This window comes from Miniopterus schreibersii, assembly GCF_964146895.1.
Source record: "Miniopterus schreibersii genome assembly, chromosome: 12".
Classification (NCBI taxonomy): Eukaryota; Metazoa; Chordata; class Mammalia; order Chiroptera; family Miniopteridae; genus Miniopterus; species Miniopterus schreibersii.
In genome coordinates, this window is record NC_138112.1 from 55,323,002 (window position 1) to 55,340,308 (window position 17,307).

Here is a 17,307-nt window from a genome sequence, read left to right on the forward strand (position 1 = left end):
ACTAAAGAGGGAGCATGGCCCTGCCTGGGGTCTCAGATGCTATTCAGCAACACAGAAGACTGAGCCCTGTGGGGAGGCCTGCCTTACAGGGATGGCTCAAGGCCACCCCAGCAGGGAAAACCTCGTGCTGGCTGAAGCCACAGGAAGCCCAATCTCACCTGCCCCCACGGGGAAGCTACAGAAAGTCTGCTCATTTAGCCTGAGACAGGAGAACAAGGAAAGAGCCTTCTGGAAAGAGGAAGCAGCAGAGGCTGGTCAGGACCAGCATTCTGAGAAAGCAGGGCAGCCAAGAGACCCTGTGCCTACTACCCAATCAACATACCCCAGTGGCAGACCCACCTCTGCCCTCCACACTGGCTCCAAACCTTACCATCAGAGTCACTCTTTCATACCAGTCAGCACACGCAGGATGCTGACTCTTATGAAAGAAAATCTACTACTGGAAACACTTCCTATTACCTGATCGGTCATTGAGCACCCACACGTGCCAAGCACGGTCAAGTCCAAAACAGAGAAATCCCTTTTCCAGGCTCCTTACATTCTTCTAATTTTGTTGTTCAAGCCTCCTTAGTAAATGCCTTTAAGGTCTTTTTAGAGTTTAATTTGAAAGAAAAGTCTGATTCTCTAGAAAAGTTGATGTTTTCTTTTATCAGACAGCGCGGACTAGGTAGCTTACCTTGTCTCCCTCGTTTTCTTGGGGGCCAGGAAGCTCAGCGATTACTGTCATGCTCAGTTGCAGCTGCAGTGCTAAGTTGGTTATTTGTGTCTTTTTCCTTCTTACTTTGTATTTTTCTATTTCTAGTGAAAAAGATTTATTTAAATGAATGTTATTTGGTGAGGTATTTAGAGTTCAGTTTGGAAAGAGTGTATTAAAAAATGAGCAAAGATAGAAGCATTAACCTACAAAAGGCCACTGCTGAAAATTCTTTAGTATTTACTAAGTGCCTATTAATAACTGACACATGCTGAGCCCATGGCATGGGCCCTTTCAATGGGCTTCGTACCCCACAAAGGCCTCTGAGGTAAGTACGATGATCGCCCCCTCATGGATGAGGGGTGGAGGTCAGAAGAGCTAAGTAGTTTGCCTGAGACGGCACATTGAGTAAGGAGCAGAGCCAGGCGGGGTTGAAGCCTGGGCGGCCTACCATCCACCGCTTTCCTCGTCGCCAGTGCCTCTCAGCACATCAACTTACTGTGCTGGGCGACAGCAAACGAACGTTAACCTACTGGACGCCTCTGCGAGGCTGCCCCACATCCTCGGAGCCCCTTCAGTGCCCCAGCCACCGCCCCGGCAGCCGGCCGCGCTCAGGCCTCACCTGCCAGCGCCCCCCTGGGCAGCGGGGGGTCTCCCCCGCCCCAGCCTCATGGGAGGATGCGGGAATCTGCTGGGTGACTCGTGACACCTGCTCACACTCCAAACAGAGGGAGCTAACACCCCATGGGGCAAACCCTGACCAGGGAGGGATGGAGCCAGCGGACAAACGCCTCCTGTTTCAGTCCCTTCGGCAGAGAACTGGGGCCCATCCCACAGGGCTCCTCGGGCACCCCCAGCGGAATTCAGGGGCCGCTGCCAGCTCAGGAAAGTGGGGCTGCCTTTCCTTCTCCTAGCCCACTCCTGGTCCCCAGCCGTGCTCCCCCGCATCAGTTTCTAAAACAAACTGCCTGGACGCAAGGCCCTGTCCCAGCTCCGCTTTGCGGGAAAATCAAGCCTAAGACACTACAGTTCCCGGCTTGAGGAGTTCAGATCAGGGCGACACGCCGCTGCGAGAGGAGAAACTCAGCAACGATGCACAAACGACCTACGACAGAGTAGCCAGAAGAGTGACTCAAGCTAGAAAAACACAAGGGCACAGGGAAAGCGGAACGAGGGGGTCAGCAGCGAGCGAGGGGAGAGTTCCCTGAGCACAGCCCGGCGTCAGGCCCGGGCCCGCTGTGGCTGCCTTCCCGCTGCCACAAGAGCTGAGCAGCTACACAGGGACCCGCAGCCCAGGGCGCCCCCGGACCCGGGGTCTGGCCGCTTCCGAAAAGTCTGTGGACCTCCGATACAGAAAAGGCAGGATCCCGCGGGAATCCAGATGACGGACAGGGATTCTGTTTGAGAGTGGCGGGTAGGAGGGTCCGACAAGCTAGGAAGAGTCCGACTGTCGGAGGAGGAAGAGCAAGGAAGGGCATCCTGGGTGCCGGCAACAGCAGGCCAAGGGCACGGAGCGGAGAGTCAGCGCGCCGCCGGCGAGAAACCACGGGCAGTGTATCGCAGGGGGGAGAGGAACTCCCAGGGAGGCGCCGGGAGAGATGAGGCCGCAGGCAGAGGTTCCCCGAGGGCTCGTCGCTGGGCCACGTCTCTCATTTTAGGGTACTTCCTTCAAAAGCCAAAGATACCGTAACCAAGAGAGACTGCAGAGTCTGGTTTGCGGTGCCTTCTACTGAAGGGAGTGTACGTGGAGTTTGTGACAGTTATGCTCTTGTGATGAACGGTGGGAGTCCCTCTCATAAAGCGACCTGTTTGAATCTGCGCACTCCTGACATTAAAGACCCCCCGCTTTGCCCCCCTCGGGTGCACGGCTCGGGGTGTGCCAGCTCCGCCTCCTGCTCCTGTTGCTCCTAAACCAGACACAGCTGGCTCGCACCGCTGCGATCCCACGCCCCTGGGGGCTCTGTCACGTCTCCCCGGCAGCCTGCTTGGCAGTTGACTGATATGAGGACTCAGGAACGTGTGGCGAGAAATCCTGGAGACGGAGACCTGCCTCAAGGCCCCAGGAGTCGGTGCTTCACTCCATCGGGAAGGAAAAGCCCTGGGTGATCCAGCATGGCCCGAGAATGAGGAATCTTGTTTAGTTCTTTCAAGGAACGGTCACTGAGGATGAAGTATGTGCCAGACCAGGCTATACACTCAATATATAAATGACCGAGGTACCGTCCTGCCCCGAGAGGTGACGCATGAGGGGACATTAAAAGCTTAATAAACATCCTAAGGGAATTGGCTTTAATGGTTATGGTGGAATGAACTACAGCTACCACATCAACTGCTGATATGCAAATACATGCATAAAGTACTGAAAGATATCCCCAAACACTCTGTCCGCCTCAAGAGCGTCAAGATCTCCCTGACGATACTCACTTAGACTCTCGACAGATTGGTAAACCATTTCTGAATAAGCAATGGAAAGGTAAAATTCAGTCCCAAAGTGGCAGAATTAAACGTAATGTGGAAAACAAACTCATCGTGGGGATGTAGAAAACCAACACTGATCTTTTTTTAAAGGAAAAAAATAGTTCACATTTACCAAGTAATGTTAAATTTCATCAAGCACTGTGCGGAGGGCTCCCCATGCCTGATCTCATTCAATCGTCACACCAGTCCTCTGAGACAGAGGCTGGTTCTATTCCTGTCTCTGTGTTATAGATGTGGCAATGGACCAGGTAGCCTGTCCCCCAGCCATCACTGTAGGAGACAGGTGTCACCTGACAGTTTATCCACAGGGGCCACACCCTTAACCTCCACACCAACTGTCTCCCCTTACTGGCCAGTCCCCTGCTCCCGCCTGGGACATTTCTCTTCAGCGGTTTGGCCCTGCAGAAGCTTCAGGATAAGTTCCTTCACTGTGATAAGCAGGCCCAGATCTCTGACAGCTGTTCCCTGCTCTTCATCATCATCTGAAACAATCAGTAGGCATTAGAGAGTACTTTTCCCTTTACAAAGGTGATAATTAGATAACAAGCTGAGATTAAAGTAATTACAGTTAGACAGCTGGCGAGGCAGCACAGTCATGTTGAAATATTGTTGGTACTTCAGCATCTGGTTCTAATAACAGCATAGGCTAAAGGATTTTACATTAATTACAGAACATAATTTAATATAAACATATTTAATTGCAATTGATGAGCGATAAACTGTTCAAGAATGACTTAACCCCTTCCAGCGTGTCAAAGTGATGGGAACTTTGGGCAGCCTGTGGTCTCTTCTGCTCTCTCTCATCCATCCCTCCTCCACATCCTCTGCAACTCCCTGGCCCCTCTCCTGGAGAAACCCCCCCAAAGGAGGAATGTTCTGGATGAGGGTTTTCCTCATTGGTTATCTTGGTGCAAGCACCACGCTGCCCATCTTTAGAAAGCCCGGTGGAAGGAGGTGAGCGTGCAAGCCTGGCTGGGAGGCATGGCTTGGGTGTGACCAGCTGCCCTTCCTCACAATGGTGAAATTCTCACACCTTTATGTGGTGCTGGCTGGGCTTCCAACAGTCAGTGAGCAACCTAGTAAATAATCCCCAGATCTCTTAGCAAAAGTATAAAGGTAAACCCACCTTTTGTCCTGACTAGGAAGTCCCTGGCCACAATAGCCAGGTATTTTCACAATTTTGGAGTCATTGTATAATACCTAAAGATTTCTACATGAGATGGGACACTCTCTATTCTGGTAGGAATTCATGCTGCCAACCCCCATCACTACCCCACAATCCCCACTGGAGAAAAGACTCAACCAGCATGTTTAGCACATCGTTTTTCCAGAAGCCGCGTTCACGAATGGGAGACATTCAAAATCCACAAAAATCATGTTACGAGCTACAGGTCTATGTTCTCCCAAAATTCATATGTTGAAACCCTAACTCCCAATGGCACAGTATTAGGAGGTGGAGCCTTTGGGAATTAATTAGGTTTGGGTGAGGTCATGAGGCTGGAGTCCCCCATGATGGGATTAATGTCCTTATGAGAAGAGAAAAAGACTAGAGTCTCTTTTCTCAGCCATGGGAGGATAGAGTAAGAAGGTGGCCGCCCGCAAACCAGGAAGCGGGCCCTCACCAGAACTCAACCGTGCTGGTACCCTGATCTGGAACTCCCAGACTACGGAGCTATGAGAAATAAATTTCTGTTGTCTGAGCCACCCAGTCTATGGTATTCTGTTATAGTAGCCTCAACTGACTAAGACACACCACTAGGTCCTGACTGCGTTGAGACGATTCCTAGGAGTTAATCTGAAGTAGTTACAAATTCCTTCCTAAAAAGAATAAGTAGCCCTGGACCAAGTTGGAAAATTCACTGTGAAGTTTCCTATTTGACAAATGATGTGAAATTACAAGGAGCCTCAAATGCTGTTTTTATTTTTCCCCATGGATTTCAAGGTATAAAGCACACATTCTCCTAAAAGCTAACATGAGTGCTGAAAAAAGACAGTTTATTATTCACAGGTAAGCAAGTGCAAGCTACTTCTAGAGAAATTACTGCCAGGCACACACAAAGTAAATGCGTTGAAGACTGAGGACCACATATCACCCAAGGGAGAACCAGGACTCTCAAGGTGAAAGTTGTTCTACACATGTTCTTTTGAAAGAAGAAATTTAAGCTCCCTGACACAGCAAACCTGCTGTGAGTGAAAACTGTAAGGTATTTTCTGTAGATTTAGCACTCCTGCAGAAGTGAGGAAGGGGCAGGAAAGGACAGTAGCCAATAAAGATGCATTTGCTACTTTTAAAGTTACCACTCTGTCATCAAAATTAATAACTTCTGTGGTCAAAGGACACTAGCAAGAAAGTGAAAAAACCCACAGAATGGCAGAAAGTATTTGTAAATCATACATATCATAAGGGTCTAGTACCTAAAACATATAAAGAATTATTACAACCCAACAATAAAAATACAAATAACCTAATTGAAAAAATGGAAAATAATCTGATTAGATATTTTTCCAAAGGCAATACACCAAAGGCCAACAAGAACATGGGAAGATGCTTAACACATTACTAGTCATCACCAAAACCAAAATGAGATACCACTTCACACACCCCAAGATGGCTGTAATAAAAAAGATAACAACAAATGTTGGTGAGGATGTGGAGAAATTAAAACCCTCATATATTGCTGGTGCAAATATAAACAGCATAGCCACTGTGGAAAACAGTTTGAGGGTTCCTCAACAAGTCAAATACAGAGTTACCATATGATGCAGCAATTCAATTCTAGGTATATGCCCAAAAGAATTGAAAACATGTGCATACAAAAACATGTATGCAAATATTCACAGCAGCATTATTCATAATAGCCAAAAAGTGGAAACAACCCAAATATCCATCGACTGATGAATAAACAATATTGGACTATCATCCAGCCATAAAAAGGAACAAGTATTGACACATGCTACAGCATGGATCACTCTTGAAAACATCATAAAGTGAAAGAAGCCAGACACAGAAAACCACATGTTGTATGATTCCATTTATATGAAGTGTCCAGAATTGGTACGCTATCGAGACAGAAAGTAGATTCATGGTTGCCAGGGGATGGGAGGAAAGGGAAATTGACATTGACTGCTAATAAGTATAGGGTTTCTTTTGGGGGGGGGTGGTGATAGAAATGTTCTAGAATTAGACATTGTGATGGTTGCACAATATTGTGAATATACAAAAAGCCACTGAATTTGTATACTTTACAATGGTTAAAGTAGTATATTTCATGTTATGTAAATTTTATTTCTCTCTTTTTTAAAAAAAGGTATCAATCTGACTACTGGAACTTAATCCCATTAGAGAAGCCTGGGAATCTGTGTGAAGTGATCAGAGATTGTCAAGAGGTGAGGAAGCCACAGCATTTATGCATCAACTCACATCAGTCAGTGACTGAAGGTGCTTCTAGGAGGCATCAATTCCTTGCACTTCTGGCCTGGCTGCAAAAGGCGTCCTAGTGGCCAGGGGTAGTCCTTAGGCAAATAAATGTTGGTGCTGACAGATGACAGCCCAGTGTGCCCCAAAAGGATATAGGCCAGAGGTCCAAGCAGTGCATTGACAATCGGCTACGCTCTCATCTTGGGATTAAATAAGAAAATCTGTGTAAAATGCTTTACAGTGCTAGACACAGAGAGAGCTCTTAATAAATGTGAGGGGCTTTTTTACAGAAGACTCAATAAGGCTAAATAATTTGACCAAAACTGCATAGCTAATACAAGACAAAACCAGGATTTACGCAGATCTGTCTATACAACACAATCTTTCACATAGAGAATTATATTAACCAAATAATACTAACAAATCTTGCGAACATACCTATGGGATGGCAATCATGTCTCAAGGGCATTCAGCAACTAAAACAAACATCTTTCCATCTTTACTGTCTCTCCACCTCCTTATGTGCCCTCAGTGGGGGAAGCAGCTGCTTCTCTCACAAAAAGGCCTTGAGGGCTGATGTTCTGTCTGCTCGGGTTGCCCAGGGTCTGGATATTACATGGTTTATTGTGTAGATGCTTATTTGAGATTCAGAGCCTGCACATTTGCTGACAGTTTAGGTCAAAGGACCAAGATACAGTAACACCTGAGACGGCAGGAGCAGCAGGGCGACACTTTCCTCACCAACGTGTGGGCCCTCCTGTTTTCCTGTGGAATTATATGACTTTCAGGAATAATGTGGAATAATGTGACTCAACAAAGAGGTGCACAGCAGAGGAAATGGTGGGAAATCTCTTCCCAAAGCGCCCTGCGTGAACTCCCACTGAGGGCACTCCAGAGGGTTGAGTGAGGATGTGGGGCTGCGGGACCCACGCCTACCTGATCAGGTAGTGGTTGACAATGGTGTCGAAGTAGCTGTAGTACACGACATTGTTCACGTGGCCGTACTGGTCGTTGTCCTGCCACCTCGTCTGGATGGGCAAGAAGTACCCATAGGCCTCATGGTGACGAAGATAATCCCCAACTCGCTGGTTCTCTGATGATGTCGCTAAGGAACGGCCATTCCTAGGAAGCATCCTCAAAACCCAAGAGGCCATAGTCAGTGATTGCTGCCTTGGAGGATACCTTCAAATAAAAAAACAACATAGGATAAAAATGGTGTTCAGAAATCTTGATTTAGTTTTACAAAAGCAATTGCATTAAATTTTAGCCATTGGTTTCAAAAGGAAATTAGATTTTTTTCTAAGAAATAAATCTTCCCTGATAATCCAGGCCCTTATCCCAAACCTATTTATCTTTTTTTATTACTGTTGGTTTTAGAGAGAGAGAAACATCGATTTTTTGTTCCACTTTATGGATTCATCGGTTGCTTCTTGTATGATCAAACCCACAACCTTGGTGTATCAGGACAACACTAACCAACTGAGCTACCCTGCCAGGGCCAAACCTATTTACTTTTTAAAGGACTCCTTACTAAAAGGCTTTGGCACACACTGACAGTAACAAGTGAAGCCTCTGTTTGAATTGGACTAGTGGAAATTTAAAGGTTATTTGTATAAAGGTCTTCTGTTCCACAAAGTATTTGCAAAGAGGATACTTTCTGATTCTGACAAATCTGTAACACTACTAAGCCTATCAACTGTTAAGACTTTTTTAAGTGTATTAATTTTCTTTTAGAACAAAAGTAATGCCCTATGGAAATTTTTTTTAATATGCATAAACAAAGGGGGGAAAGAAACAACAATCCAACAATACCAGCTGTTAACACTTCCACGTGTATTATTTTAGTCTTATATTTATATAGCTGTATAAATATTCTTAAACTAGACCATACACCACATGTTGTTTTGTAATCTGTTATGCTAACAATAGGTTATTATGTTTAAATACTCTCCTACATCATTTGCAATGTTGAATTCCATTATATTCCACTGTATCGAAGCACGACAATTTATAAAATGCTCTATTGTTGCACACTGAGGACTCTGATTCCAATTTTGTTGACTGGGATTGAAATTTTGTAAACAAACCTTCACACACACCTGTGATTATTTTCTTAAAATAAATACCTCAAGGCAGAATTGCTGGGTCAAAGGGCAAACAAATTGTTAAGGATTTTGATATAAATTAATGCCCTCCAGAAAGGCGGTACCAATTTATACCCTTCCCAGCAGTGGCCAATTTCCTTGTCAGTTTTAAAATGCTTTGTCAATTTGACTGTGTTCTCTCATTTCCATACAGATTTAATGAAATGTGCTAAGTGGAAAGTTGACTACTGCTACCAGCCATGATGGAATTACTAGTATCAGAATAACCCTTCTCTTTGAGAACGACTCTAAAAGCTGGATAAAATGTAAAGGAAGAGCTCTTTGAAGGCAGGAGGAAATAATCAAAGCAGCGGGACTCTACAGGCTGCAACCGTGGGGACAGGGCAACACACTGGAGTGGGCCTTGCACTTGCTACTGCTGTTTCTCATCAGGGTATTTGCCAACTCACTGTGTGGGGAATAAAGGCCGAAGAGATAACAGCAACCTGGAGCTTGCAGTGGTCTTGCTGTGTCGGAAGAGCTGACAGAAATTGAAAGGCTAACATCCTGGAGAAGAGTGAGCTGCAGAGAAGTGAGCCTTACAGTGCAAATTCCCCTCAAGGCATTTGCTGACTCCCAGGCTGCACATGCTCAGATGAGACCGAGAAGCCAGCAGAACCCAAATGCTACAAGGCTAAAAATCTAGGGAGAAAACAGGAGTCCCATTGTGCTGAGGACTGCCAAGAAGGAAGGTAAAGACCCCAGACTGAATTCAGTTTTGACCCCAAAGGGGCTGCTTCCTTAGAGAGAGGGCAAACCCCAAATTGACCAGCCTTGATCAAGGTTATCTGCCCAAACATCATCTGTTAGTCAACAGAAACCTAGATCATCTCTGCAGGAAAACGCCACCATTCCAGGTCTCCACAACTTTTTACACACAAAGTCTGATATTCAATCAAAAACTACCAGGCCTATTAGGAAAGAGGAAGAAATGACCAAGACGCAAAAGAATTTTTTTTTAGATAATAAAATAGTCCCACAGATTCACACTGATTTTAAAATAACTATGATTAACAGGCATCAAAATTAAAGCATGATCATCCATCCTAAATACATAAAGAACTCTAAAGTTTTGAGAGAGGAAAGATAAAAAACACACAATAAAAAAATAAGCAAAAGTCACATACAATTCACAAATACAGATTTGTAAATGACCTTTAAACATATGAAAAGACGGACAACTTCAGTCAAATTATCGCTATGCTGAGATACCATTTCCCAATGATTAGGTCTGGGGAAAATTACAAAGTTTGACAGCACATTCTCTTGACAAAGCCCCAAGGAAAAAGACACCCTCGTACATTGCTGGTGGGAATGTCCCATCTCGTGGGAGGAGAATTTGACAGGATCTAACAAAACCACAAATGGGTTTACTTTTGCCCACATCTAAAATTATCTTGAAGGTACACTTCCACCAGTACAAAAATACATATGAACAAGGTATAGCACTCTTTGTAACTGAAAAATATTGGGAAAGAAACTCACATAGAAGACAGGTTGAATATACTATGATATATTCACACAATGGTATATACTATGCAGCTGTTCATAGAAACTAAAGGACATGTGGTATGGAGTGATGTCCAAGGTATCTTTGTTGTCAGCCCAAAAAAGCAAAGTGCAGAAGACTATATATAGTATGCAACTTTTGTGCAAGAAATAAGAGAAATAAGATATTATAAAAGGTATTTATATTTACAAAAGCAATTCCAGAAAGTTGAACCAGAAACTAATGAGGGCACATTAACAAGGTAGGTAGGGTGGAGTAGGGGAAGTAACACTCCTCTGAATATAGCTTTTTGTGTAATTATAGGTTTTGGAACCTTAATGCTTCATATACTCACTCAAGATGATGATGATGATGTTAAATTAACAAAGGTGGAGGGGAAAGAAACCTGATATGGAATATAAACAGAAACAAAAGAGCCTAAGTATATTTCAAGTGAATAACATAATTGCATGGAAAAAATAACTACTTTTGAATACAGGTTTTTGACTATATACCCTCAAAGACAAAAACTGTCTAATAAATACCAAACACTGGTGAGTAGGTATGTTTTTTATAGCAGTTGGGTTAGCAATTCAAAACTGCTTTCTGTGAGCTTAAGCCTGGGCAAATGAGTAAATATACTGAGGGTAATGTCAGCCAGATTTCTCACATACAGGAAGGACTTGCAAACAGAAAAGAGAAAGACTGAAATGTTAGATAAGATTTGAGAGTAGAGTATGAACTCCTAGATTAGGGGCTGAGATCAAGATAGAGATAGAGAGATAGATGATAGATTATAGATTAGAAATAGAGATAGCGATAGAGATAGAGATAGAGAGATATATGAGAGAGATAGAGAGAGATGAGAGACAGTAGATAGAGATAGAGAGATAGCTGAGAGATAGAGATGAGGCAGAGATCGAGAGAGGGAGAGACAGCGCTCTCTTTTCCTTGCCCTTCTGAGCCCACGGACACTTCAGCAGCAAAGTACGCGCACTTAGCGTCCAGGTCTTCCTTTCCAAATACCATTCTACACAAAATGGAACCAGGGCTCCTTGAAGAAATGACTGATTCCAATGCTGGGGCAGATAAAGTAAAAGGTGATCCTGGAACATCTCATTGTGCCAGAAGGTTAAGAAATGTCCAAAGAATGATGGGCGTGGCAAAGGAACCGGTGTAGAAATCAGAACGGTTGTTACCTTGGGTGGGGGATAACTACTGGGGAGTGGCCCGAAGAAGGCCTCGCAGCGTTAGCCGCATTCTACGCTGTGGTCTAGGCCGTGTTAACATGGTTATGTCACTTTGCAGAAATTCATCAAGCTTTTTCTTTCATGAGTGTATTATACTTCCATTAAAATGTTTTCCCAAAACTGTGCTACATGGAGACAAGTTATATGGTTATAAGTAAAATCTCTACTGTCCGGAGCAGTTTCTTTTACCCTCCCCCCGCCCCGCCCCATTATTCAGGGAATTTTTCTCTTGTCCATTCACCCCAAAGAAGTCAAGATTCTTCCTTATGCGCATAAGGCCCTGTTATATCGGTTGCTTTCTATGCACATATTTCCACAGCCCCCAAACGGGTGCTGATGAAGACAGACCTAACTCTCACCTAGTAGAAGCGCAGGTAATAACCTAGACTTTTTGGTGCCCTGAAAACAAGCTGCCATCGAAACAACATTTAAAAGGAGAAAGTTCTTAAACGTGTACATTTTTCCATTAAAATTTCCTAAGGAATCAACCTTCATCATCCGCACCTTTTAGTAACACAAGACTAATACTCATCCACTTGAATGCATACAAAAATCTCCAAATAGAGGACACCTCCGCGTGACACTGAGCACCAGGTGGCATTCTGACTAACCACTAGGAGCTTTCCCAATCCTTTGGGAACATGCCCTGACCCCACAAAGAACGTCGCCGCAAATGGGCACTTTCCTGAAGTCTGAGTGTGTGGGGGAGGAGGGTCCTGCCATGCAAATAAATTCTCAGGAAGCTATGAAGATATTAGCTATTTTGCTCAATTTATTCCAAGCTGAAACATAATAGTACATTACAAATCTGTTTTGATTTTACTTAATCTAATGAAAAAAAATGTTCATCTTTTTGATAAGTGCTCATTAGCCATTCTTCCTGACATAAACAGACAAGAAAGATGTTCTCGTGCTGCATTTAAAATGCAACTCAGCTAATTACAGTGCAATGACTCAAAGAACAAAATCAACGCACTGAAGTTTCTCACTTGAATTGTCTTTATAGTTGAATTAAAGAAAAAAATCTAACAAAAAAATTTTTAAAGGGCCCTTGCAGTGTGTTTTACACTTAGGTTGAATAATGTTTAAGTAAACAAGAGCCAAATTCTAGTACGTGAAATACACTTTTTAATTTTCTCAGGTCAATTGCTCTCTAAGAATAGTTGCTGAATTTACCAGCGAACATAGTATGTGTGTGAGGGGGTCTCTTTTTTGGAAGGGGTGATACATTGGCATAAGCAATTAACCCTATTTCGCCCATCCTCTGTGAGACCAAGAACTGACAAGTAGATACTATTTGGTCAGGGCTGGAGCCAGAAGAGAACAAGGAATAGCAAGAAGCTAAGGGATCCACATAAGAATCAAACTTACTTACAGGCCAAACTTATGCCCAGGACTTTTAGGAATATCAGATAGTCTTGAGCGTTTTGCATCACAGAGTACTGACCTGCTGAAACATTGTCCTGAATGAGTCTAACAAAATTAATGCCATTTCCCAAAATGCTTGGTTTACGCTCCAGGAAGAACTTGGACCAGAGTAATCTAACTCCTTGGGTATCTGAAATGTGGCTACATGACCCAAACAATCACTTCATTGGCTTTTTAATTGGTTTTTCATTATGAAATATATTTACCTGAAGCTAGAAACTTTACAATTATTGTAGACCTATGACACATAAATGATATGTATATTGTACCCAAACTCCCAGGCGAAACATCACCAAGAGGAGTAAGTAAAATTACTTACTTAAGTATATCCCTTCTTCCTTCCCTCTCTGGGAGTCAGTGTTTAAATGAATACATGCAGCATTTTCAAGGCCTGTTTGAATGAACAAACAGAATAGCAAGAGGACAGTCGACTGCTGAGCTCACTCGATGGATGGTTGTCAGAGTCACCTTCACAAATGGTTCTGCTAGCATCTCATAGTCATTAGACACGGGAGACTAAGGGAAGACAGACATCTTGTATCTCGCAGGAATTCAAATTGCTCTACTCTGTGTTAAGAAAATGCCTATCGTTCATTAAGCACAGTCTTACTGCGCCCTGAAGCACAAATGCAGAGCTGGGAGGTTAAGAATTCAGGGTGAAAAAGACGGAGATTCAAGTCCCAAGTTCTCCACTTGCAGCTCAAGGGACCCGAGACAAGATTCTGCACTTCTCTAGCTTCGTAAATGAATAAACAGTGGGGGGAAGAATACCTACAGGGCTGCTGTGGACATTCAGTGAGATGACAGGTAGAAAGCACTTAGCCCAGAGCCTGACATACCATCAGGATTCGAAGTTTAGCTGAGATGAATGAACCAGCAATAGGGCCTGAGTCTCAAGGACCTTCCCAGGAGTGAGGAGCTACCCTTTCCCTTCCACCCTGTGTCGTTTCCAACATTCCTGGTCAGCCTGGAGCGGAAAGGCAGGCCATTCCCCCATACTGCACGACCGGGTAGGTCTCAGGTATAGACCTGCAACACTGACCTTGTTATCGTCAGCCCAACCTAACCAGCCCTCCTGAGACGTCACCCCAGGTGGCAGCATGTTTGAGGAATGCAGTGCGTGACGCATTCGGTCATCACGGGTTCCTGGAAAACCGGACCTTCTCTGCAATTCTACTGCTGGGTTTATATTTCCAACTGTGCCTTTAGGTTAGTTTAGATCACTTAGATTAGTCTTCGGGCTAATTAACATCTCCTAGCATCAGTTTCTCATCTTTAAATGAGAATTGATATGCTGTAAAGATTAAATGGCATGATGTATGTAGGGCAGTTAGCACAGGAGCTGGCACACAGCAATGGTAGCTAGTTATTAAATATGAGCATATCTGAGGACATATGCTATAGAAAAGGAAATTGTGGTATCAGTGAGCTGAACTGTGACTTTATTATGATCACTTCTAGAAACAAACCTGGGTTTCCTTAGATTGAGATTTTTACTCATTAGTATAAGAGTGATTTTCAACTGGTGCCACAATAATTTTTAAAACATGCAATACTGGATTATTTAGTCAGGGGCACTCATGTCTTTCCCCTTAGATCGTCAAGTGAAAACATGACAACAGCCAACACAAGAGCTGTCCAGTGTGAATGAGTCAAAATTATACCGTGTGTGTGTGTGTGTGTGTGTGTGTGTGTGTGTGTGTGTGTGTGTGTGTGTGTGACTGGCAAAAAATATACTTTTTGGTGTGTTGCAGAATTTTAGTAATTAGTTTATGTGTGCCATGGGATGAAAAAGATTGAAAATCGCTGGTATAAGAATTAAGTTTCTAACATCCAAAACATTTAAAACTCGCAAAATTAAAAACTGCAGTAATGTGGGGGTAAATTCTCTGTTGTTACAAGTTGACAAACAGCATAAATCCACACACTCACCCCCAGCCCCCTCCTTTCCAATAAGGATTATCACTGGGAGGGAGATGGGCGAGGTATCTCACAAATTCACTTCCTACTATAAGACTCTGAGTTTAAATTAAAATCTACTGTAGAATAAGAACAAAAGAACCGTGCTAGCCCCCAGGAAGGCCCTCCTCTCCAGTCAGCTTGGCCAGAGAAGACTAGATTATAAGAACCAAAGGCAGTGTCCTAAAGCATTGCAAAGATGAGGGATTCCAGGACAGGGAAGACTCAGTTTGCCAGAGGCCAAAACACAGAGTGCTGGGTTATTCTGCTCAGCTCCTAGAAACCTAACCAACAATCTAACTAACAATCAATCAGGATTTATGGGATCCAGGATTATGAAAAGCTTCTGACATGGTCTCAGCAGTAAGACTGAGATGTGGGAAATGGGCTGTGAGATGCTTAAGGATGGCAACGACCATGAACCTTCCTTTTTACCTCAGGAGCTGGGCTGCCAGGCCTGGGTCTCATTCAGGGACATTGTTTTTCGGTCCCTTTCTAGACACAGGTACATGCTTTGAAGAGACACAGCAATTAATTCTGACGACAGTTACTGCAAACAGCTGGTGATGGTACTCACAAACCTGGTTCCTTCTACAAAGTATTCAGTCCGGGATCCCCTGGACTGAATATTTTTAAAGTTTGCACTTGAACTCTTGGAAGAAACGTACATCAAAGCCAAATAAATAAACACATCTGAAAAATATCTGTTCTTCTCAAATAACATTAAAATGTTATTTTTGAAGCTACTCTCTGTTTCCTTACAGGTGAGTGTTAATTTTGTCCCCAGTCAAAAGCTTTTTTATGCATTTAGTCCCAAGTTGTCAGGCTGCCTACAAAATCTGCACTAAAGCAATTAGAAGTCGTAAACAAAATGTGTTCTGTAGAATGGCAGGCGCAGGATGCAGATCAGAAATATTCACACTGTCTGTCAGGGTGTTTCCTAGCTTTTTCTCTGTGTTGTTCATTTATACTAATGTGTGGACAAGAGGGTTGAAAACATTTTGCTAAGAACAAAACCCTGAGATTTATATGCAATTTCTAAGCTTATCCTTGGGAAAGAAGCCACAATCTGTTTTCAGACAAGTGTAAAACACTTGCAATTCCCTTTGAAAAACAACGTCCAATCTTCCCTTAAATTGAGATGCCAGAGCAACTAGATTGTGATTTAAATCAGAGAAGAAAATTAGTCCAGGTACACCAGTGTGGGAGGAGAGACAGAGCAGACACTGGTAAATAGCCTATGAATTCAAAATGTCGAGTTTTCCCCCTGCCCCAGTCAATTTTGACTTCCAACAAATTAGAGAAATAAATTGGCAGTTCACCTACGATTCACTGGTAAACAAACATTTTTCACCAGCTACTTCACGACCATCTTTTGAGCTGAGCCTTTTTAAATTCCATAAAGGACTGGGGTGTAATGATAACTCTTGGAGTTCACAATAATCGTTGGCAGGGCTCTAATGAAAAACAAAGATCTCTACCTAATTCCAACAGTTCAGCACAGTGAGTGACAGCTTCATGTTATTAATATCAGTGTGGCCTGAGGGAGAGGTGGAATCTCAGTGAGGGACAAACTGACAACAGCAGCTAAAATATTGCACCTCCTGGTTAAACCCAAAGAGATTCAGGTTTCAAGTTGGGTTCAAAAAGCACAAACACTCCCCTGGCCGGTTCTGTTCAGTGGTTAGAGCATGGGCCCTCGGACTGAAGGGTCCTGGGTTGAATTCAAGCCAAGAGCACATACCTCGGTTGCAGGCTCGATCCCTGGTTCCAGTCGGGGAAACGTGCAGGAGGCAACCAATCAATGTCTCTCTCTCTCCCTCTCTCTCTCTCTTCCACTCTCTCTGGAAAAGTAACAGAAAAAAAAAAAAAAATCCTCTGGTGAATATAAAAAACAAAGCACAAACACGGACTAATACCAAGGATAGACTTGGCCAAACACCTACAGTTGCAGCGAAATGAACTGACCATCCTGGTCGGATAGAGGCTCTGCAGGCTAAGATGTTTTCGTGCTCCAGGTAAATGGATCCATTTGTTGGTTCTTTTGACAAGCTGGATTTAAGGGTTTGACCTCTATATCCCCATAAAACTCGGTACAGCTGAGGATAATCCTAATCCCAGGTTCATTAACTCTTCTCTTTGAGTTCTGTAACCAGGGAAGATCTCTGCTGGCGGAGAACTGAGGGGTTGGGGGGGGACCATTCTGACTGGAGGAGTTTCTATTCCATAGAGGTGCCTTTCTCTCAGCTAATATGTCCCTGGCAGGTTGACTAAAACCACACCTATCTCTTTGAAGGCAAGGGCATTTCAGGACTCAGCCCAAGGTGGCATCTATTTAGTCCAAAACTTTGCCATCAATAGAGCACACACTCTGCCTAGCAGGGTTTGTGTGGGTCTCCCCAACCACCACCACCCACTCCTCTCGTGAAAAGCATTAATCCCATGCA

General features: G+C 43.8%; 1 protein-coding gene across 3 annotated transcripts in view; it reads right to left on the reverse strand.

Annotated features, from left to right (window-relative positions):
* The window catches only part of LOC308565093 (uncharacterized protein), a 114,298-nt gene that overhangs the window by 56,019 nt on the left and 40,972 nt on the right, over positions 1-17,307 (reverse strand). For all 3 annotated transcript variants that reach the window (XM_081153896.1, XM_081153895.1, XM_081153897.1), the window contains one exon: positions 7,527-7,772. In XM_081153896.1, the coding sequence (XP_081010022.1) occupies positions 7,527-7,744 (218 nt within the window). In that variant the 5' untranslated portion in view covers positions 7,745-7,772. The remainder of the gene's footprint in view (positions 1-7,526; positions 7,773-17,307) is intronic.